The following is a 22,627-nucleotide window of genomic DNA, read 5'->3' on the forward strand; positions in this document are numbered from 1 at the left end:
CAGCGCAAACTCCTCCCGCTGTTAGACTTGCCAAGCCCAAGCTTCAACATGAGACTTGCCTTGTAGGCAATATAGATACCCAAGTGCAAAGCCTTGATGTAGACGTGCTGCACCAGCATAAAATGGAGTTTGTACCAGTGTAACTTACTCTGCATCAGTGTAGCTACATTGGTACAACTTTTCCTAATCTAGATGGGTTCTTAAAAGGGTAGAGCAGGCTAACAGATTATTTTACAGATCAGAAGGAATTAAACTGGAGAAGCAGAAGAGGGAACCCTAGAAAGCAGAAAAATCCTGGATTGTGATTGGTTGTCGTCTGCCTGTCAGCAAATTAGGAGGTGGAACCTCATGTCTACAGTATCTTGTCTGAGCCGCAGAAAACAAATTAGCCAGTAAGTGGGAATATAATTTGCTGTAACCGCCAACAGACTGAACTGAAATTATAGCCCTGAATAGATACACTGCACTAGTGAGATCTTTATTCATGAGAAGGGCAAAAAGCTAGGTAAGTTATTTTTTGTTAATGTAGTTATCACTCTCTTTCTTCCAGCTTCAGCAGTTAATACAGACACTGCAAATACAACAACAGAAGCCACAGCCTTCACTACTTCAAGCGCTGGATGCTGGCCTTGTCGTTCAGTTACAGGCCCTCACAGCACAACTTACAGCTGCAGCTGCTGCCGCCAACACACTTAATCCACTGGAACAGAATGTCTCTTTTAACAAGGTAGAAGTTGGAGGTTTGAAGAAATGCACTTACTGTTTATATTTAAAGTCTTCACGTGGGTTGTGTCTCTATCTTTAGTGACTTCTTAAGAAGTGCATGACTGTGCTACAGAATAGTTTTTTACACATAAGTTTTTCAAAATACAAAAATTATTTTCTTCAGAGACAGTTATACAGATACATAAATGATGTATTTTGTTTAATTTAAGGGCAAAAGATATTTTTCAGAAGGCTAGAGTTAATTTCCATTAATAAAGCAAAGTCAATCTTGTATTTCCTTCTATAATTGTGTAGAAGGAGAATCTGAATTAATGAGTTTGAAGATAATCTGCCCAAAAAGGAAGGTTGGGTTATATGCTTTTGCATTCTCCCCTCACCCTTCTTTTATGGCATACAAAGAAAGTCTGAAAGGTTTTCTCAGGGGAAAAAATACTGTAGAAATTCAGGTCTTATGTACCCTAGTTTTCCAATAAGACTATAGATCACTTGGAGAATCAGTAGGTTTGTTACATCATAAATACCGAAGGAAATAACTATAATTGAACTTCAAAGTTTAACTATAATTGAACCACAAATATAATCAAGTTTACATTCTTAACCTGAGGATCATATGAAAGCTAGCCCTGTGACACCTAAACGTTAGAGAGGGATTTTGTTTTTAAAGGGACAAACCTAATCAAAAAGACCCCAAAAGTGAGGAAATTAAAATCCTTAGACATACTACGGAGATTATGTAAGTATGCTGAATAGAGCACAGAAAGCATACTCTTTTTTTTAAAGAGGGAAGCCAAGAAGAAAACAATTGAATGGCAAGGTAGATGAGCATACAGTAAACTATGGCAATGGTAAAATGTAATGTTAAGAAGGTTTGGAGGAAATTTGAAGATGAAATAACGAAAGACATAAAAACGAGTTATTTCAGTATATAAAAAGCAGGAAGTCTGTGAGAGGATAGTCTCTACTGGATTATTAGGGAGGATAAGGATGTAGAGAAGCTGAATTATCTTTTCATCAGTCTTCAACACAGAGGATGTTGGGAGCTACCTATTCCAGACCATCTCTTTCCAAATAATTAGCAGAAAGAATCCCCAGACAAGAGTGAAGCAGTGATGATATCTTATAAATCTGTGGTAGTTTGAGTGTAGGCAGCTGTGACTAAACCAGACTTTGACATGGCTGACCTAAACCAGAGTTTTACCTTAGCAAAGAGATGTTAGGCTTTGTCAGCCATTGCTCAATTGCTCTTTCCTAGAGTGTCTATAGCATCTGTAAGGATAGAATGGTGGTAGGTGTAGTGTTGGGGCTTCACAGTTTAGTTTACATTGTAGAGATGGTGATACCTTAACTCCTAATTTCTGTTTTCTGAAGTGGGGTGTGTTACTCTAACTCTTCATTTCCTAGTTTTCAGAAGTTTGAGTCTAGCTGAAATACATTCAGGATAGGCATGAGACACCACAGGGCAACTTGAAATTTATGTATCATTTAAACCTTTTGAACAAATGACCAAAATGCTTGAGTATGAGTCATGCCGTAACTGCTTACTAGAATCTTTTCATCTTCTCTCTAATTAATGTTAATTTCCTTTACAATACTTTTAAAATGAAATCAGTCTGACTGCAAATTCTTTGAGATAAGGACTACCTTTTCATTCTGTGTTATAAAGTACCTAGCACATTATCTGGTCCATGACTGAGGTTCTTAGGTGCTACAATAATACAATTAATGAGTAAATCCCAAATGGCTGAGATGAGTTTGGGAAGGATTAGCTCTTCAGGTGTGCACCAAAAAGTCATCAGAATGGGTGATTTTTGTAAACAGATAATTTGTGTATGGGGAGGGAGCTGTATCCCTGGAACCGCTTGCTCAGGTGGCCCAAATTTAGACCACCCTCCCTGCATCCCCAGGAGATACATCAAATTTCAAGACAAAACTGAATTCGGTACATACATTTTAAAGCACCTAGAATAATGGTCTTCTAATAGTAAGTGATTTTCAACCTTAACTAAGATGAGGCACTGTGTCAGAAAGGTAAGTACTGGAACAAAATGATAAATTAAATAGGGCCAAATTACCAGCACCGGATAGTATTCATCCAAAAGTTGTTAACAGAATATTCAATCTCTTAGTCTCTGCAGAGGGTTGGAGGGTAACATATTGTTATATCTATCTTTAAAAAAAACTTCACCTAATATTAATTATGGCAATTATAGACCCATGATCTTTAGTTTAACAAGAAAAATAAAAAATGAAGTGAAATATGAGATAGGATCAAACTACACAGCATCTGTGTAGTAAATTGTGCTTATAGAACTTTGAGTGTCAACAAAATGGTAATGAAGGAGAACCACATGAAATATTTATCTGGACTTTCAGAAAACCTACTGCTGCTATGCTGAGTAGCATCCCTGTGGGCAGTCTACTTTAGGTGTGCATGCACCCAGGCACCTTTAATCAGAGAATTTTGGTGGTAGTGCCTGTTCATCCTGCACATGTGCCCTACATCCTTGTGCCCTGTCCCAAACTGCATGGGTGAACCACCCTCAGTTCCTTCTCAGTCGTCTTTAGTCTGAGATGGAGTCTAGCATATGCATGTTTGCTCTGTACTTGTTGACCTCTTTTATTAATGTTTAGCTATATAGTTAGCTAGTAGAGTAGAATTTAGTGCCTTATATTTGGAACATTTGTTCCTTTTTTCCTTTTCTGGGAGAAAATTTGTTTTTCTTTTCCCCTCTTTCAGGGTTAGAATAATGTTTTTCTTCTGTTAGAGATGGAGCGCTCCCTGAACTTTTAAAGGTGCCTCTTGTGTTGAAGAGCAGTCCGCGTTAGTACAGACATGCCTACTGCATTCATTGTTTGCGAGACTTTCACGTTCCATGCAAGTATAAAATCTGCTCATCCTTTGCAGGAAGAGCCTATAAAAACAGGGAAATGAAATATAGACTTTTAATGATGGAGCAAGTTTTAAGACCAGCTTTAGACCCCTGGTCAGGGAAACCCCCTGTACAGTGACCTTCCATGTCTGTCAGTGCCCTGTCTTCATTGAGACCATGGTCACCAGAAGCTTTGAAGGGGGAAGATGACATTGAAACCCAGGTATCCAACATTCTTCATGATTGAGATACCGATAACTGTGCCACTTTTACTGAGAGCTTCCCACTCTTAAGTATATGGAAGGCGGTAAGAGGAGTGAAACATCAGAGTATTCTTTTTTAAAGAAGATACGGTCACCAGAGACATCAGTCCCTCAGAGGCGTGCTGGTGAGGCTCTGGGTACTTTGGGTATTGTGGAGCACACTAAGACTTCATCTGAGCCCCATACCTCTGGGATAAAGAGCTCCGTACTGAAGATGACTATTTCCTGGAGATCAGCTTCAGTGCAGCCCTTGACACCCTCAGTACCAGCCTCAGTGCCTGTCATGGCCTCTGCAATGTCATCGGCACTGATACTGAGTTCTCTTGTATTTCCAGTAGCGCAGGAATTCTAGTACCCAAGGAAGCTTGCGGTACCGAATGAACCTGAGTCTCCACTCCTTGCAACATCCGGACACCTCTCAGTATCAAGGTCTGCTGGGCCACCAACTGCTCATGTTTATGGGAGACCTGCCTCTTCTCCTTCTTCATCTCTCCACTGGGTTGGGGGAAAAGGGGAGTTGTCACATCCTTTACCGTATATGAGGATCATTCCGACTCAGACGCTGAACTTTTGATTCAAGGATCTCCCAGTTTATTCTAGGAGATGTTGTTCTCTGTTGCAGACAAATACAACAAAGGCCGGGCACCAGACCATTGCTTTCCTTGGGAGGACAGGTGCTGAATTTCCCACCCTCGCCTCCACTCCCACCTCCACACATTGTAGTCTTCTCCATTGGGCTTGTTGGGATCCATGGGCAATGTATCAGCAACAATTTTGAGGGACCTCAACTCAGTCCCACAGGGAACACAAAAGACTTAATTCTCTGGTACCTGCCATCCGTCCTCCCCATTCTGTGAGCCTTTTGAGGAGAAAGATGCAAGATCTGACAAGGAGGTTACCCCCTTACAGACAGCTTACAAATACCTGTTAAGGCAGTAATGACACCACTGCCATCATTAGCTGATGACTTCAGACAATTTCAGGATCTGATGAAGTGTGTTGCTGACATCTTGCAGAGTCCCCTATAAGCAGTCCAGGATTCCCATCACAAGCTCCTAGGCATATTGCCCATCTCTACCTCAGCGTGGGTGACACTGCCAATTAATGAAGCCCTCCTTGAGCCAGCCAAGTCTATGTGGTAAACTCCCCTTTCTCCCCCACCCCCATGTAAGAGAGCTGATTTAAAAAAAAAAAATACTAATCCCAGCCAGGGATTCTGAGTTTTTATTCTTTCACCCAGCACCAAACTCTCTGGTTGTGTACACAGCGAAAGGGGCAGGCAGCATACCCAAAAGGCCAACCCTTATAATAAAGACGAGAAACATCTGGTCATGAGAGAGACAATCAATTGTGGAGGATTTACTTTTCAACGATTAGAAGTCTTTTGCAGATTCCACAGACACTTCACACCCTAAAAGACTCTAGGGCAACACTTAGGTCTTTAAGGTTATACACACCTGCGAATAGTGAAAATTTAGCGAATCTCAGTCGGCACAAAGATCCCACCCTATTCAATTTTCCACCTTCCGTAGAACACCAGATATCAAGATTTTCAAAGAAAAAGCCTACAACTACCATGGCTCTGTCATCTCAGCTTTCAGTGCCTTCAAATGCCAGTTTCGATGTTTTGGTTGAGAGTCCAGACCACGTAATGACCAGATTCTCTCAGCTGCATGGCACAACCTCCATTCTTCAATTTTGGTGCCTCCTTTCTCTATTTCGTGAGGCATGGGCGGCTATGATGTTAGACAGATGGGTATTGGAGGCCACTTTTTTGGATTATGCTATCCAGTTTATCGCCATCCAACCCCCTTTCCCTGTCTTTACTCAGAAATGCCTCTCATGATCTATTGTTTACACACAAGATCTCATCCATTTTAGGTCTAGGAACCATAGATACCTGAGATCTGCCACTCAGTCTAGTACCAGTATCAATGGCATCTCATTCCCTCTGTTGGCAGATATTCTTTCCTACATGTCGGATTTAGAGGAATATGACTGTCTATAAGCGGCAATCCTTTCTTGACCAGCAAGAGGAATTTAATATTTCTCAACTTTTCCTGGGATTTGATCATCTCACTTGTTTCACCAACTGATGATTTCATATTGTTCTAGAATTTGCTGGGACATATGGTGGCAACTCCGCAAATGAAAATTAAAACTGTCCAAGAAAAGACTCACTCGCAGTTCCAACACCCAGGAATCCAAGAATACAGTGACATTCTGTATTTTGTTAATGATGGGCTACTGAAGTTTACCAAACATCATCCTTGCCCAGGGTAAACTAGATTCCATAACTTAGATGTCAAGAAGGCCTTGACATTTTATTTGGTAGAAATGAGGGCTTGATCCCTTTACATTAAGGCTATTTTATACTGCACTTATACCCAAGGAAACTTAGTGCAAATGAGAACACTAGATGGGGGAGGACTTTGAGTTACTGTAGAGTATCTGCCTAGGCGGGCTTGCCCACATGTTCATGGTCTAACTGATCGCCATATTTGGGGTTGGGAAGGAATTTTCCCCCAAGTCAAGATTGGCAGAGACCTGGGGGGGTTTCCTTCCTCTGCAGGATGGGGCCCGGGTCACTTGCAGGTTTAAACTAGTGTAAATGTTGAATTCTCTGTAACTTGAAGTCTTTAAACCATGATTTGAGAACTTCAGTAACTCAGCCAGAGTTTTCAGGAGTGGACAAGGTACTGTGGTCTATGTGCAGGAGGTCAGACTTAGATGATCATGATGTCCCTTCTGACCTTAGTCTATGAGAGTCAGGACCTCAGGCATTTAGGAATTGAGCAAGACTTCTTGTAGCCTTTGGAGACCTATGTAAAGGGAATGCCATTTACATTTAGTGCCTGTCTTAAGTGGATTAGGCTGTGCACCAAGATGTATATGTTGTACCTTTACCATGGCTAAGGTGTCATCAGTGGCCTTATATAATGTTTTATATAATGTTTTCTTCATATATAATGAAGAATGTTATATTCTGTAATGTTTTCTTCGTTGAAATCTACAGAGTTGCTTCCTGGAGTTCTATACACACATTTGCACATCACTACTCTTTTTACTTCTAAATCTGATGCTCACTTTGGGAAAGTAGTTCAGTAGAATCCTTGCTTAATAGGAGCCGTATAGCCAGCCTTTTTTAGAGGTTTGTATTGTTTGCTAGACTCCCATAATTTAGAATAAGCAGAGGCCACCCTGTGGAAGAAAAAACGCTATTTACTCATGTTAACTAGTTACTTAAGATTACAGCTTCTGTGTACCTCTTTACCATCTCCCCTCTCTAAATTCCGCTTTCGTAAGACTTGTTTAGCAGAAGGAATTGAGGAGGTTGGTGATACAACTTTTGCTGAATGTTCAGTGCTGAGAGAGGGCATTTGTGAGGTACTGCAAGTGCAGAGACAACACTCTTGAAGAACTACTGCAGTTTCCCAGGCAAATAACCTGTGTTTCTTAATCTATATATTTTGTTCGTATCTTTGATTTCCGCCCCCCCTTTAAAATTAAATCATTATTGAAAGAAAATAATATTCTAATTCTTTGGACATCCTCAAGCAGTATCTAACAGGTAATTCTTCTTTAATGTCCTGTTTGATGTTGGCATTGGCCATAGTAATTGGCTGACTGCTAAAGGAATAAGCACGCGCACACACAGGTTATATATAATGTTTTAACTCAGGAGAGTAGTCATTTATTTAGTGTTGGGCAACACATGTTCTTCTTGGATTAACAGGCAGAACTCAAGAATGATGCAACTAAGCGTTTTCTATTTAAAAGAATGGTCTGCTTTCCTACATTAAGTCATTGCAGACTTCGTGTTTTTAGATTACTAAGTATTTTGTATGGCTTGGTAGGGAACATGTTATAAAATATGCTCTTTCTAATGCTTGATTCGTTTTCTCCTAGAAGCTGATGGACAGGTTTGATTTTGTGGAAGAGCCTGACCTCAGTGAAGAGCCTAAAAAGGAAACTTCCACTTCCCAACTGTAAGATCAGGTTACATTCCTTTTAAATTGGATTAATTTAATCATTTTTCATATTAAACAGTACAGTGGTTGAACATTCACTGTGAAAAGTAGACCAACTGTCTGGTCCTTCAGTATATGTAAACTACTATACTGGAGCAGTGGTAACAGAGAACAATGTACATGAATTTGAATGATAGACATGTATATGTTTTAAATGTTTAATACAACATCTCTACCATTGCATGAGAACCCTTCAGCTGGATGCCTACCATTTTAAAAAAGAGAGAGTGAGAGTTTGGTCTGAAGATAACGCTCTACTTAGATACAAAATTCTGCAAATTTTATTTGTTAAAATAATGCAATATAATCACACCAGTTTCAGTTGTTTTGGTAAGTTATTTAAACTACAATACTGAAAAAGGCTCTAACTATTCAGCATCTTCTAAACACATGAAAGTTAAATTGCAAATACTTGGTAACTAATACTCTGCATTTCAGTTATAATCCTGGATTTTCATTTAAATTAAATTATAGAGCACCAACAGGGGGAGAAAAAAGGTAGAATGTCATTTTAAATTACTCAGACTTTCACACATGAAACTCATACAGTTTTGCTAATCATTATCTGGACATAGCTGGTACTTTGGGAAATGCTTAGTTCTGATTGTCCTGACATTTTATTGACTGCTTGGTAAATGTTTTATTTGCCCTCAAAAGTCTTTTTTTTTTTTTTTTTTTTTTAATAGATAAGTAAAAATCTAACCCCACTGTGCCGCTTTGGCACAGGGAAAAAGTGAGAAAGCGCATAGATCTTCCTAGCTGATTCCCTTACTGTCATTCATTAGGCCTTACTTCACTCTGACAATGTAGGGGCCTTAAAACTTTTACAGGTTTTTATGCTCCTGGGGGAATTGACTGAGAATGGGAACAGTTAACTAACAATAGAATAATTAACAATGTTACTATGCAGACAGGTTGCTACATTTCTGCCTCAGAGAATGAGATCAATTAACCATCAAAAGGAACATTAACAAAATGTGGTGGTTTTTTAAAAAAGCTATTTTTTTTAAGTTAACAACAAACAATTTTCAGTAACATGATACTATTATTTAATTAAGTATATTTTGAATTCTTAAGAAGTTTCTACTAGGCAGGGAGGCTGCTACACTTCTGCCTCAGGGACAGAGCCTTCCTCCAGCATAACAAAAAGACCTACTCTCTTCCACGGCTCTGGAGCAGCAGTATTAAGAAAGAGGGACAGAGTCCCTCTTGCTTGTTGACCAGCCCCGCCCCCTATGGTGGTCAAAGTTTCTCCTGCAGGCATGCACACCGAGCCCCTCTCCCCATACATGCATTGCGTCTCTGAAGCTGCTTCAGGCATGCCGAACAGACCTGTGGCCTGGGCTGCCAGGAAAGAGACATCCCCCGCAGATTTTGTTGTGGTTTTCTGCATTTAGGAGGGGGCATAGAAATATGCAATCCATATGAATTCTGCTCCCCCATATGGGCACAGAATTCTGTCAGAAGTAATTTAGAGTAACAATCTTATATTTTGCTCTGAGGGATAATAATTGTAACTAAGGAGTGTGTGTTACTAAGTTGTTCATTTGTTTGAAAATGTATGTAGCTTGCTACTTTTTAAAACATGAAATTTTGTTTATTAGGTTACTTAGTCTAAAGAGAAATACTTCAATGTTAAGGGTTTTTCAATTATTTTATTTTAGGCCTCTAGTATCAGAGTCTGTGAACAACTCACTTTTTCATCAGCTAGCTGAACAACTGCAACAACAAAATTTAGAACATCTCCGACAGCAACTCCTGGAGCAACAGCAGCCTCAAAAGGTAACTACTCCATCTTGTGGTTATCATAGTAATTGATTCTAATGTTCTTCCACGTTGGTAAAAATACATACTGTGCTTCAGGACAGGAAACTGTCTCTTCTTCCTAATACTCCTACTCATAATAATGAAACTCTGTCACTGGCTGATTACCTGGGCTAGGCTTGCAAAGTGAAGACTTGGAGTAACTGAAGGCAAAAAACATAAACCAAAGAAAAAAATGCAAAACAAATGTGAGCTATACATTTTGTGTTTATTAAATTAGGAGAGACTAGTCATCAGCTGACCTGGAGACACACTTCACTTTTGGTTATCCTGTCCACTTCTTAACTAAGAATTTTATTTTTTAAATGATTTCACTTCTTTCATGGAGGGCTGGAAAGATGGCATGCTGCCCTGGCTTGAAAGAAAAAGAGGGATAGTTAAGTTCACTTCATTTACTATCTGTATCACATTAAGTCATGCACAAATCAAGAACATTCCCAGTTCAGAGAAGGACCTAAACTTTGAGTGGATGGGCTACTCTCTGATTGGGAAGAGGAGAGAGTAGGTTGCATGCTGCTGCAGCAGGTGAAAGGGTCCTTTTTCAGCTCCTTCCCAAGATCATTCTGGGTCCTAGCAAATGAATGATTTTGATCTCAGCCTGTGTGTGCAACTCAGCCGGCACCATCTGTTGCCCCACTGAGAACTCATGCTCTAGATAGCTCACTCTCATTTTCTAGCTGATGCTGTACATTGACTCTCTGTACAGTGGAGTAAAGCTCTGATTCTCTTCTCCCCAAAGCAATGAAAGCTTGCACTATTTAGCAGATACTACTACAGAGGCATATCCCTATGAAGGAGTAATGAAGTTTTTGGTAGCTGTTGATATACATTATCTAGAAGTAATGATTAAAATTCTAGAATAAATATATTGAAAACATTAGATACCTTCCAGTGAAAGGTGTTGCTCTTGAAAGAGTGAAATTGGGTGAGTTTTAAGAATGAATTATTTTTTGGGGACTGTGAATTTAGCATTTCTAATTCATTCAAGAGTAGGGTGACATATCTCACCACAGGTGTTTACTACCTGCCTCCCTCATTTCCCATGTAATCTTGTGTGCGCTTCCAGCAGGTGCCTCTCATCTGATTAGCATGGGAGAGGGAGTTGCATCTAGTCCTGATTGTAGCTGAGAGGCTCACGCTTCAGCTGGAACACAAACGAGTTACTCTCAGCATACAACACGCTATAAAGAGGACCTTTGATTTTGTGTCCAGGCCCTAGTCACAGAGACTAAGTGAGAAAGCAAGAATAAAATGCAAAGATTGCCGGGGGGGAGTAGGAGGGCAAAAAAACACACAGAAGGAGCAAGACATAAAGTAGAAATTGGAAGCAAGGAGCACAGGACAGTTCTGTTTTCTTGATATTGTTTTTCTTAAAACCAGAATGTTGGGTTCAGGAAAAATAATGCAGGGGTTGAGAGGCAAATACATGAAGCAGGAAGGTAATGGGACAATGACATGCTTCAGGAAAACAGGAAGGTAATGTGGAAGAATCTGGGTACTGTTCAACATTCTGCCACTTGATGTCACTAAATAGTGTAAGGTACAGAGTTTTTAAGCAGAGTGGAAGTATAATGAGAAACTGTTTATATGTTTAAACATCTCTATGTTTAAAAGAATGCTTAAACACCAGAATTCAGTATCCTTTACTTCTGTTTTATCTCTTTGGATATTTAAGACCCACACATCTTTCTAAAGAATACATTTGGTTAGCAGTCTAGAAATTGTCTTCTAATAATTGATGTGACATTTAAAAATAGTCATTACAAGAATCCTAAATTAAAACCTGGAAAATATAAATTCTAAGTTTGTTTTATTTGGAGCTCTCCTTTTGTCAATTTTTAGTTTAGTTTTCATTCCTTTTATGAGTAGCCAGTACCGTTAGTACTGGCAGACTCCATCATGGTACCCTGGCAGTTTTTTGGATGCAGTGCATTACTATTATTAATTATAATGATGGTAATAATAATAGCTTCTTCCAATGTCTCAAGAAGAGAAGTAATATTCTATTGCACGTGTCTGCGAAAAAATTATGAAGACAGTTTTTTAGAAAATTTTCTTTCTCTGAACTGAATCTAAAACTATAAAAGTCCTATTTTTTCTTCATGTAGATAGCCATCTGCCTTCTTCAATAAAATTCACATAATCTCACGTCTGATGTAGTTAAATTGGAGAGCTGTTTCCTTTGTTTTTCTAAAATGTGTTAATTCGGTTAAAGGATGTTGTAGGAGAGAATTTTTTTTTCCCAAATGAAATAGACATTTCAAATAGGAAGGTGGTTGTCCAAACCTGCCAGCTTGTACATCCTATATACACATTGTTTGTTGTAAACATTCACTTTAACAAGCCTAAGTTCTAAAGCTAAAATGCAGTAAGTGTTGTTAATTTTTTGTTAATAATTAACAATTTTATAGTTTACATTCTCAAATTAGTGTGATTTGTGACATTTTTCAGATGTAGTTGCGCTGATAGATTTCTTTCTTGTAACTAACATCCTGGCATAAAAAATTTATTAAAGGAAATGTTTGAAATGAAATATACACAGGTTGAGAGGGAAGGTACTGTACATCTGGGGTCAGGCTTGGATTATGGGGGGTTACAGAAACCATTTGCAAGGATGAAAAGATACATACATATCGCATAACTGGCAGTTTCCTGATTTGTCTTGTCTTACTTGTTTTATCTTAAATCTCATACTGGTCCAAAAGGTTGGAATTAAGTGAAGATTTTTAAATTAAATTTAAATTCGTATTGCATTTACATCACAACAAAATAATTAATAATGAAAATGTGTGGTTCTCGATGGAAGTGATTACAATAAGTTATCAATGACTTATGTACCAACAATATTTATATATTTTAAAATGATATGAATATTTTGATATACACTTCTTTGTATTGTACAAAATTACTATAGTCCTTCAAGGTATATATTTGTTTTACTTCTAATTAACCAGAATTGTGAAAAAATAGTCATCCTTGATGAACGTTATCTGACTCATTGACTTGATAATGGTATTTTGGGTGGGAACTGAAAATGCATTAGCTCTGTTAAAACTCTCTTTATTTGTGTACTGGAGTACAGCGTGGAATGGAGGAAATCAAGTTCAACTCTAAGTTCTCTTAAGAGGTTATTACTGCATATTAACTTGATCTGCAGTTACAGAAACGAAGTGGTAAAAATAATCCCAGACACTTACAAATAAACTCTTTGCAAAAATATTCTGACAGTCATGTCTGTATGTCCTGTGTTGTATCGCACAGTGATATAACATACAATTTGACTTCTGACTTTTTAAAATGTAATATTCATGTCCTGTGCAGGCAAGCCCTGAGGAAAATCAAGAGGGAAATTTTGGATCAGAGCACTCTGCATCACCATCACAAGGGAGTAGCCAACAGCAGTTTTTGGAAGTGGAAACAAACCTAGATGATTCAATGGATATTCAACAGCAGGTAAAATTTACCATTTCTGATTAAATTACTGAGATTTGAAGGAAAAATTAAACTTCAGAAATTGTTGTATCTGTTTGTATGCCAATGTTTGTTTTGTATATTTTTGCTTATATTTCTCATTGCTTCCATACTTAGGACATGGATATAGATGAAGGGCAAGATGTAGTTGAGGAAGAGATCTTTGAACAAGAAGAAAAGAAATCAGCTGTTCGTTCAAGATCAAGAACACACTCAAGATCTCGTTCAAGGTTTCATAATAAACTTATTACTCAATTATAAGCAACTTTATTTTTTTCTAAAATACAGAAACAGTGTTATATTATTGGTCGTATCTATGTCATCATTCTGAATTTTTTTGGCTTCCAGCATGGTTATATGTTGCATTGGAATCAAACAAATAGTTTACATTTAAGCATAAGATTAAGTTGTATAGTAACTTAAGACTTTTTTGGATATGGCAATTTATTTTGTTTAGATTTGGATTGCTTAAATTTTCAAGTACCTTCCAGGTAATTCAAATAAGTAGCTAAAAAGACTGTTGACTTTGGGATGGACTTTTCCTCAGTAATGCTTATTTTTCTGCTGTAAACTTTGCAGTTCTTTTTTTTTCTTGAGGTCAGACTAATGCACTTTTTCTCCTCCACACTAATGGTAGTACATTTATTTTCTCTATACAGTAGTAAAATAAAATGTGACTAATATTTCTAAACATTTAAACAAACACTAGGAAAAATTCATATTACCATATAGAATTGTGATTTTTAGTAGGGCTGTCAAGCAATAAAAAAAATTAATTACGATTAATCGCACTGTTAAACAATAATAGAATACCATTTATATAAATATTTTTGGATGTTTTCCACATTTTCTAATATATTGATTTCAGTTACAACTCAGAATACAAAGTGTACAGTGCTCACTTTTTATTTATTTTTCATTATAAATATTTGCACTGTAACAATGAGAGTATTTTTTTCAGTTTACTTAATACAAGTACTGTAGTGTAATCTTTATCATGAAAGTTGAACTTACAAATGTAGAGTTATGTACAAAAAGTAACTGCATTCAAAAATAAAACAATGTAAAATTTTAGAGCCTACAAGTCCATTCAGTCCTATTTCTTGTTCAGCCAATCACTCAGACAAACAAGTTTGTTTACATTTGCAGGAAATAATGCTGCCTGCTTCTTGTTTACAGTGTCATCTGATAGTGAGAACAGGTGTTCACATGGTACTGTTGTAGCCGCTATTGCAAGATATTTGCGTGCCAGATATGCTAAGTATTCATATGTCCCTTCATGCTTCAGCCACCATTCCAGAGGACATTCGTTCATGCTGATGATGGGTTCTGCTCAATAATGATCCAAAGCAGTGCAGATCAACGCATGTTCATTTTCATCATATGAGTCGCATGTCACCAGCAGAAGGTTGATTTTCTTTTTTGATCGTTCAGGATCTGTAGTTTCCACATCGGAGTGTTGCTCTGTTAGGATGTCTGAAAGCATGCTTCCCACCCTGTCTCTCTGATTTTGGAAGGCACTTCAGATTCTTAAATCTTGGGTTGAGTGATGTAGCTATCTCTAGAAATATGATATTGGAACCTTCTTTGTGTTTTGTCAGCTCTGCAGTGAAAGTCTTCTTAAATTAAGCTATGTATGCTGTGTCATCATCTGAGACTACCATAACACAAAATATGTTGCAGAATGCAGTCAAAACCATGGAGCAGGAGGCATACAATTCTCGCCCAAGTTCAGTCACAAATTTAGTTAACACACTTTTTTTTAACAAGCATCATAAGCATGTCGTCTGGAATGGTGGCCAAAGCATGAAGGGGCATACAAATGTTTAGCATACCTGGGCATGTAAATACCTTGCAATGCTGGCTACAAAAGTGCCATGTGAATGTCTATTCTCACTTTCAGGTGACATTGCACAAGAGAAGCGGGCAAAATTATCTCCCGTAAATGTAAACAAACTTTTCTCTTAGCGATTGGCTGCACAAGAAGTAGGACGGAGTGTACTTGTATGAGGTGATTTGAAAAATACTGTATCTTATCATTTTTAGAGTGCAAATATTTGTAATCAAAAGTACAGTATATAATCGTTCATAACCGAATTATTTTAGTAAAAAAGGGAAGCATCAGTGAAGGGGGTCAGCTTATAGAGAGGGAGAGGTGGGACCCGGCCCCTCCCTACCAACAGAGTGCAAAGAGAGGCAGCACATCCAGCAGAGCCAGAAGAGAAGAGATGAGGCCAGAGTGTCTCCTCTTCTGGCCACACTGTTCTCCCCCCAGCCTCTGAAGCAGCTGCCACTCCAGGGCTGGCAGGCTGCAGCCGCGCCGCTCAGCCTGCTAGAGCAGCTCCAGCCGGGCCAGAGACATCCTCCCCTGGCCTTCCCCAAGGTGGGAAGGGATGGTATGGTGAGAGTGTGGGGGTCCTGGGCTAGGGGTGGGGCGGGGAGGGGTTACGTGGGGAAGGGTCATGTGGGGAGTTCCCAGGTTAGGGGTGGAGTCGTGTGTGGGGGGGTGTCACAGGGGTTACTCCCTTGACCCTCAGCTACTTCTCCCTTTCTCCCTCCCCAAAAATTTCCCACCAGTTGCTGTCCTGGCCCATCAGGGTAAGCCGCTGGTGGACCGGGGCATTTTGTTTATTTAGGTTTACCTCTGTGCCTGTGGACACTCAAGTTAAACAAACTGTCTCGGCGCACCAGCAGCTTATCCTGATGGGCTGGGAGCCAAAGTTTGCCAACCCCTGAATTATAGGGTCAGCTTATGAATGGGTCATAAAAATTTGCAATTTTTACTTCTCCATCTTGGAGGGTTGTCTTATACATGAACCAGTTTATGATCGAGTATATACGGTAATATAAAGTGAGCGCTGTACATTTTTTTATTCTGTTTTGCAATTGAAGTCAATATATTTGAAAATGTAGAAAAGCATCCAAAATATGTAATAAATTTCTATTGGTATTGTTGCGATTAAAACTGCGATTAATCACGAGTAATTTTTTAAATCGCGATTATTTTTTTGAGTTAATTACATGAATTAACTGCAATTAATTGACAGCCCTAATTTTTAGTAAAACAAAAATAAAAACTGAGTACATCTCTCCCCTGACACCTGTTCAGGGTATTAAATATAAATGTTTTGTAGGTCACCAAGAAAACGGAGGTCTAGGTCACGGTCTGGTTCCCGAAAACGTAAACACAGAAAACGTTCACGCTCAAGATCAAGAGAAAGGAAGCGAAAGTCATCTCGGTCATACTCTAGTGAAAGAAGAGCTAGGGAAAGGGAAAAAGAACGCCAAAAAAAGGGATTGCCTCCTGTCCGATCTAAAACACTAAGTGGTAGGTAACATTTATTTTATGTTTTAATATCTTAATATTCAAGAGAGAGGGGGAAAAGTAGCCGTTTACATTTCTCTCATAAGGAAACAACATTTATATTAAGTACCATTATGATTAATTTTAGTCAAGTAACTGAAATCTCAAAAGTTAGATTGTTAATAAATAATTTTATAATTAATCTATAAATATAAATCAATCATTTCATCATGAAGAAAGAAGAAAGTGGGATTTTGTTCCTTCCAAGATTTTACTCCTGTAAAAATTATGAGCAGTGATACCTGCTCCGTAGACAAAACTATAATGTATTTTCTGTTTAATGTTGAATTTTGCATTTCTTCTAAAATATATAGTCAGATTGACTTGAAAATTGATATATCAGTTCAGGGGACAAGGTAGAATTCGTGATGCAGATTTGAGGTCATTTGATCAATGGGTTCCTGACAGCTGTTCCCCATTCCACCCTATTCTCAAATTATCTATTTCTAAAATATCAGCATTCTTACCATACTTTTTTGTTGTATATAGGGACTAAAGTGGGGTATGTTGGGCTGGATCCACAAGATCCAGCCTGACATTGAGGTGTCCCTGTTAAATTTGTGTGTGCAGCACCAAGAGCAGTATCCAAAATCCCAGTTAGTTCAAAGTTGTTCATCTTTAGTTCTGGTTCTTTGGAGTGCTATTCGAGGCAGCTCTGATCCCTTCAGGGAACACTAGCCTCCTGAAGATGGAGGAAGAAAGGGAGGAGGGGAGAAAGAACCTCCCTCACAAAATATCCTTTAGCCAGGAAGAATGTGTACTGGGCTGGGTGCCAGAAGCCATGAATTCAAGTGTCTTTGTCCCCTGATAGTCTGGATCACTTTACAACCATTGTTATTAGGTTTGAGCGTATTCTGCTGCTGCATAATTTACAACAGCTTTTTAGTAATAGGAGATGTATACTTCAGAGTCTCAGCTTTCTTTTTCGTAAATGGTCTCTAGATCCTAATGTTTGCAGAGATGATCTTGAAAAAATTGGTTTAGTATAAGCCAATGCAGCATCACCTATCTCAGCCGTCAGACAGTTTGAAACATACACCTAAGAGGTGTAAACTGCTTTTTTCCATTTCAGTCAGGATGTTTAGGAATTCAGCATGCAGACGCCTTACAATTTGTTTTTGTCTGCCTGACCTATGTGTACGTGTCTCTTGTTTTTTGGCTTTCTCCACAAAGAGGCATTAATTAGATTTATAGTGTACATTTCCTGCTCTGTTGAGCTAGGCAGCAGAGATCTAGAGCTGGCGTTCAGCTTTCAGTGAGCAAAGCTTTAGCAGGAGCCGGAAGTGTAGGCTGGTGAGCTGAGTGGCCTGGAGCTCAGTGCAGCAATTGGGGCCTCGGGAGGTGAGTTGCCAACAAAAGAACTGGAACTGGTCAGGTTATTGGAAAGACATGGGAGGCCTGGAACTTTCTCAGGTGGGGAAAAAGTGCAAGGAACCTGAGCTATTATGGGGATTCGGGAATGGTGGGAGGAGTGGAGCTCTGCCAGTGGTAGGAGTAAGTATGGATGGGAGCCAGGGATCTCTTCTTTGCTTACTGGGGAGATAAGATGGACAGGAACCAAAGGACACCTGGAGCTTTGGAAAAATTGGCTGAGAAGGCACAGGCCAAGTCTCTTCTTTTGGTAAACATCAGGAGGAAAGATGCTCTTGTGATAAAGAACTGAGGGATTGCCTACGTCTATAACTTCTGTTGACCTGGCTATGTTGCTGAGGAGTGTGAAAAATTCACATTCCTGAGAGACATAATTAAGTCAATCTAAGCCCCAGTCTAGATAGCACTAGGTTGATGGAAGAAATCAACCTAGCTAGTGCCTCTGAGAGGTAGGTTTACTACAGCGATGGAAAAACCCCTTTTGTCGCTGTAGTAAGTATATACACTACAGCAGCGCAGCTACAACTGTGCCAATGTAGTGTTTCTAATGTAGACTTACCCTCAGGAAACAAAGGATATTTTGGGGTATAGGAGGGGTAGAGAAAATACACCCATTTTAGGACTTCGTTGTGCTAAGATATTAAATAATACTTCCTATACAAAGAATAGAAAATACTGTCAAATTCTATTGCCAGGTTAAAGTACCACAGCACAGTAAGCACTAAATGTTTGTAAATTAACACTGTTGTAATTCATCAGTGATCAAAGTAAAGTAAAATTTCAGTCCCTAATTCACTCTGTTTAAGGATGAGAAGTTCTTGTTAAAAAATAAAAAATAAAAAGAATCCATTTTTCAAATTATAGAATAGTCACTCTCTCTTCAGGCTGATTTCCCCTGGGTTTCTTGTCTTCCATCTGAGAATGTTATTTTCTTTAAACCACATCTTAGCACAGGGGCTGGCAAACTTTTTGGCCTGAGGGCCACATCTGGGTTCCGAAATTGTATGGAGGGCTGGTTAGGAGAGCCTGTGCCTCCCCAAACAGCCAGACCTTGCCCTATCGATCCCCCCCCCCCCCAGCTTCTCACCCCCTGCCAGCCCCCCTAGGACCCCTGCCCCACCCATCCCTCCCTGTCCACCTCCACAACCCTGCCTCTGACTGCCCCCACCCCCACCCCCCTATCCAACCCTCTTATTCCTGACTACGCCCCCCCCGGACCCCTGTTCCCATCCAACCGCCCCTTTTCCCTGACCACCCCTGGAACCCCTGCCTGACCCCCGCCACTCCATCTACTCCACCCCCGACTGCTCCCCCAGGACCCCTGCCCCCATTCAAACTCCCTGTTCCCTGCCCTCTGACCACCACCCTGAACTCCCCTGCCCTTTGTCCAGCCCCCTCATCCCCTTACCACGCTGCCTGGAGCATCGGTGGGAGGTGGCACTACAGCCATGCCGCCCAGAGCACCAGGACAGGCAGCCATGCCGCCCACTGGAGCCAGCCACGCCACCGCGCAGCACAAAACACTGGGTCAGGCCACGACTCAGCAGCTGCACTGCTGCCCAGAACATTGTGCCGGTGGCACAGTGAGCTGAGGCTGCGGGGGAGGGGAAGACAACAGGGGAGGGGCTGGGGGCTAGTCTCCCCAGGCAGGAGCTCAGGGACCGGGCAGGACGGTCCTACAGGCCGATGTGGCCTGCAGGCTGTAGTTTGTGCACCTCTATCTTAGAAGTTTGATTGTTGGCAAATAATTCTTGATAGTCTTCAGTTTAGTACCTGTAACTTGATATGCTATTAATGCTCAGTGAGGACAAGCAGTCTTGCCTACTTAGCAGAAAATATATATTTTTAAAGTGATGAAGGTATTCATCAAAGCATTATCCAACAATAACTTTCACAAGAAGGTTAATATCAAAACGGATATCAGACATGAGTTAGCTTTCAGGTGAATGATTTTTTATATGAAAAATCTTTCTTTGCAGTTTTACATTCAGAAAAGGAAGGAAACTGACCCAGTGATCACTTCTTTAAATACCAGTTCCAATAATGCTCCTTAACTTTCATTTTTTTGTGTATTCATCTGTTCTATAAATTGTTCTGTAAATCTTCAGATTTATATGTGAGATTGCATGCTCAGTAGAAATATTGCTTGTTAAAAATACTTGTTTCTTTAATGGCTAAATTAGCTGATGATCTACAGTGTGCTTTCATTTCCCTGCCTCTTATGAAGTGCTTGTTTTGAGTTGGTAAAAGTTTCTTAATCTTTCTAAGGCTAGTTTGAATGGAATGTTGTGTTTATTTGTTAGAACAATGGGCAAGGAGTCAAGACTTCTTGACTCTGTTCTCAGCTTCATCACTAATTCGTTTTGTGAATTTGGGCACATCACTTAATCTGTGTGGATAAATTTACTTAATCTCTGTTACCTGGGTAAAATATTTATAATTCCTGCCTCAGATTGGTGATTTAGACTTAATTACTGGATGCAGAATCCAATGTCATGCAAAGTATTGTCATTTTTAATTTATGTAATGTCTCCCTTGACAGTCTGCAGTACTACTCTTTGGGTTGGTCAAGTAGACAAGAAGGCCACACAGCAAGATTTAACTAATTTGTTCGAAGAATTTGGACAAATAGAATCTATTAACGTAAGTGGGCACAGTGTCCTAAATTTTAAAACTGTTTGCATATTACTAATTTAGGAAAGGGTATGCTGTATGGTGCATTTGCCAAGTCTACAATAATATGTACATAATATGTAGGAAAACATGACAGATGTGATGCATGTTGCATTTAAGAAAATATATGCTGTATAAACTGAATTACTTGTCTTCTAGAAAAAGAAGTTTTCTTGTAGTTTATTATTATATGCTAGATTTTTCAAAAATGAGTGCCTCTGGTTAGATTCCTAAGTCCTATTTAACCATCTAAATATAGAGTTAGGAACTTACCTTTAGGGATTCATTTTTACAAACCTTGGCCATAATCCTTACCTGTTTATTTCTATTGTATTACAGTTGGCATTTGAGCCACTAAGGAAAAGGCACCCTACCTAGTCAAATGGGTGTGCTGTTTCCCTCAGATTATTCATGGGAACTGTTGTTTTGACTGTTACACTGAAATACTCTATAGGAGAAGAATTTTTGAAAAAAAAAATTAAATCACAAATATTAGTTACAATACACACATTATAGTACAATATTAGGAAATATTAATGACGAGTGCACCTGGACTGCTACTCCAGTGACTACTTCAAACTATAACAATTTCAGTTGCCTGTCAGACACATGCTGTTGCTTATCGTAACAAAATAATTTATCTCATAAAAAATAAAATGTTCCATTTTGTCACTCACTTTAAAATGTAGTTCTTTTTTGAGTTGTTTACAGAGATTCCACTCTTGATGCACACTCCCCAGGCCCATGAGATTGAATCATTTGAATAGAAGTGTGCATTGGTGCTGTGTCTGCGTCCAACTCCAGGTGAATGGGCAACTGCTTGTTTGTCACCAAGAGTGGAGTCTATGGATAAGCACTCAAAGAAGAAAGGATGCTTGCTTACCCCACAGTAACTGTTGTTCGCACAGATTCCACAGTTAATGTAGGGTATGTAACCATTTTTTTGTACTCTGAAAAGTCACTGTAAAATCAACATCTTCTTTAACACTTCTACTTCTTGTGAGTATTCAGTCAGATCAGATTACTTTAGTGCTGATGGTAAATTTGGTTTTTAGTTCTGTCAGTCGTGCAGAACCAACACCATTCCAGGAAAGCAAACTGGATTCTTTCTGGCTTCAAGAAAATAATTGTTAAAAAAGCTCCAGTTTCAGAGCCATGTGTACTATTTTACAGATAATTTCCTTATTTACATCTGAATGCAACAGTGTGACACAGGAGTAGCTGAGGGTAGCGTTTGCCCTGCGGAATCTTTAATCTAAGACAGAAGGAGCATTTTTGTATTTCAGATCCCAGGTTTAGTTAGCAATTAAGAAAAATATTTTCTAAGCTGAGCAAATTTGAGATGGAAATAATGACAGCAATAATCATGGAATCCCACAGTGCCATTTTTATAAAGTTGCCTTTCAGAGTAGAATTACACTTTAAGCAATTTCAGCCTTTTTCCCACCCCCTTGTTCCAAATTGAAGCACCGACACGCTTACATCTTATAAAAATCAATCTTTTAAAAACAGCAGAATTCAAGTTAGCCATTTTGTTGCTCTATGTAGTACTATTTAGTTATTAAACAACATCCAACAACTTTTTATATTTATAACTGATGAATATACGTTTTGGCCACACTACATAATATATTATCACTGAGATGCCGTCCCTTTGGCATCATAGTGAAAGCTATGATTAATATGGCAAAACAGATTCTTTTGCAACTCCCTGATTTTGGATACTCAGAAGTCTAAAATGTTTTTTGGTTTTTTTTACTATAAACTTCTGTGCTTAACCTCTATTGGGAAAAATAATTGTATGGAAATCTTAAGGAAATTTAATTCAGTTGTTTGAATTTGAGTATATAACAGTACTTTTGCCATTTAAAAAGATAAATTAACCACACTTTTGAAACACTGATTATAACACAAAATGAAATTTACAAATTTCCATGTTTGTATTGTAAATAATGGTTAATGAGTAGGGCTTTTCTTTGGATTAGGGTAAACAATTAAACTATCTAAAAATCACTTTTGAACATGCTCAATGAG

General features: G+C 38.9%; 1 protein-coding gene across 6 annotated transcripts in view; it reads left to right on the forward strand.

Annotated features, from left to right (window-relative positions):
* The window catches only part of SCAF8 (SR-related CTD associated factor 8), a 240,754-nt gene that overhangs the window by 52,096 nt on the left and 166,031 nt on the right, over positions 1-22,627 (forward strand). For 5 of the 6 annotated variants that reach the window (XM_030556629.1, XM_030556628.1, XM_030556627.1 and 2 more), the window contains exons 7-13: positions 551-727; positions 7,769-7,848; positions 9,555-9,672; positions 13,036-13,167; positions 13,303-13,415; positions 16,320-16,513; positions 20,463-20,563. In XM_030556629.1, coding sequence (XP_030412489.1) covers positions 551-727; positions 7,769-7,848; positions 9,555-9,672; positions 13,036-13,167; positions 13,303-13,415; positions 16,320-16,513; positions 20,463-20,563 — 915 coding nt within the window. The remainder of the gene's footprint in view (positions 1-550; positions 728-7,768; positions 7,849-9,554; positions 9,673-13,035; positions 13,168-13,302; positions 13,416-16,319; positions 16,514-20,462; positions 20,564-22,627) is intronic. The other variant, XM_030556630.1, reaches the window with a different exon arrangement.

The sequence above is a fragment of the Gopherus evgoodei genome, chromosome 3 (genome assembly GCF_007399415.2).
Source record: "Gopherus evgoodei ecotype Sinaloan lineage chromosome 3, rGopEvg1_v1.p, whole genome shotgun sequence".
Taxonomy (NCBI): domain Eukaryota; kingdom Metazoa; phylum Chordata; order Testudines; family Testudinidae; genus Gopherus; species Gopherus evgoodei.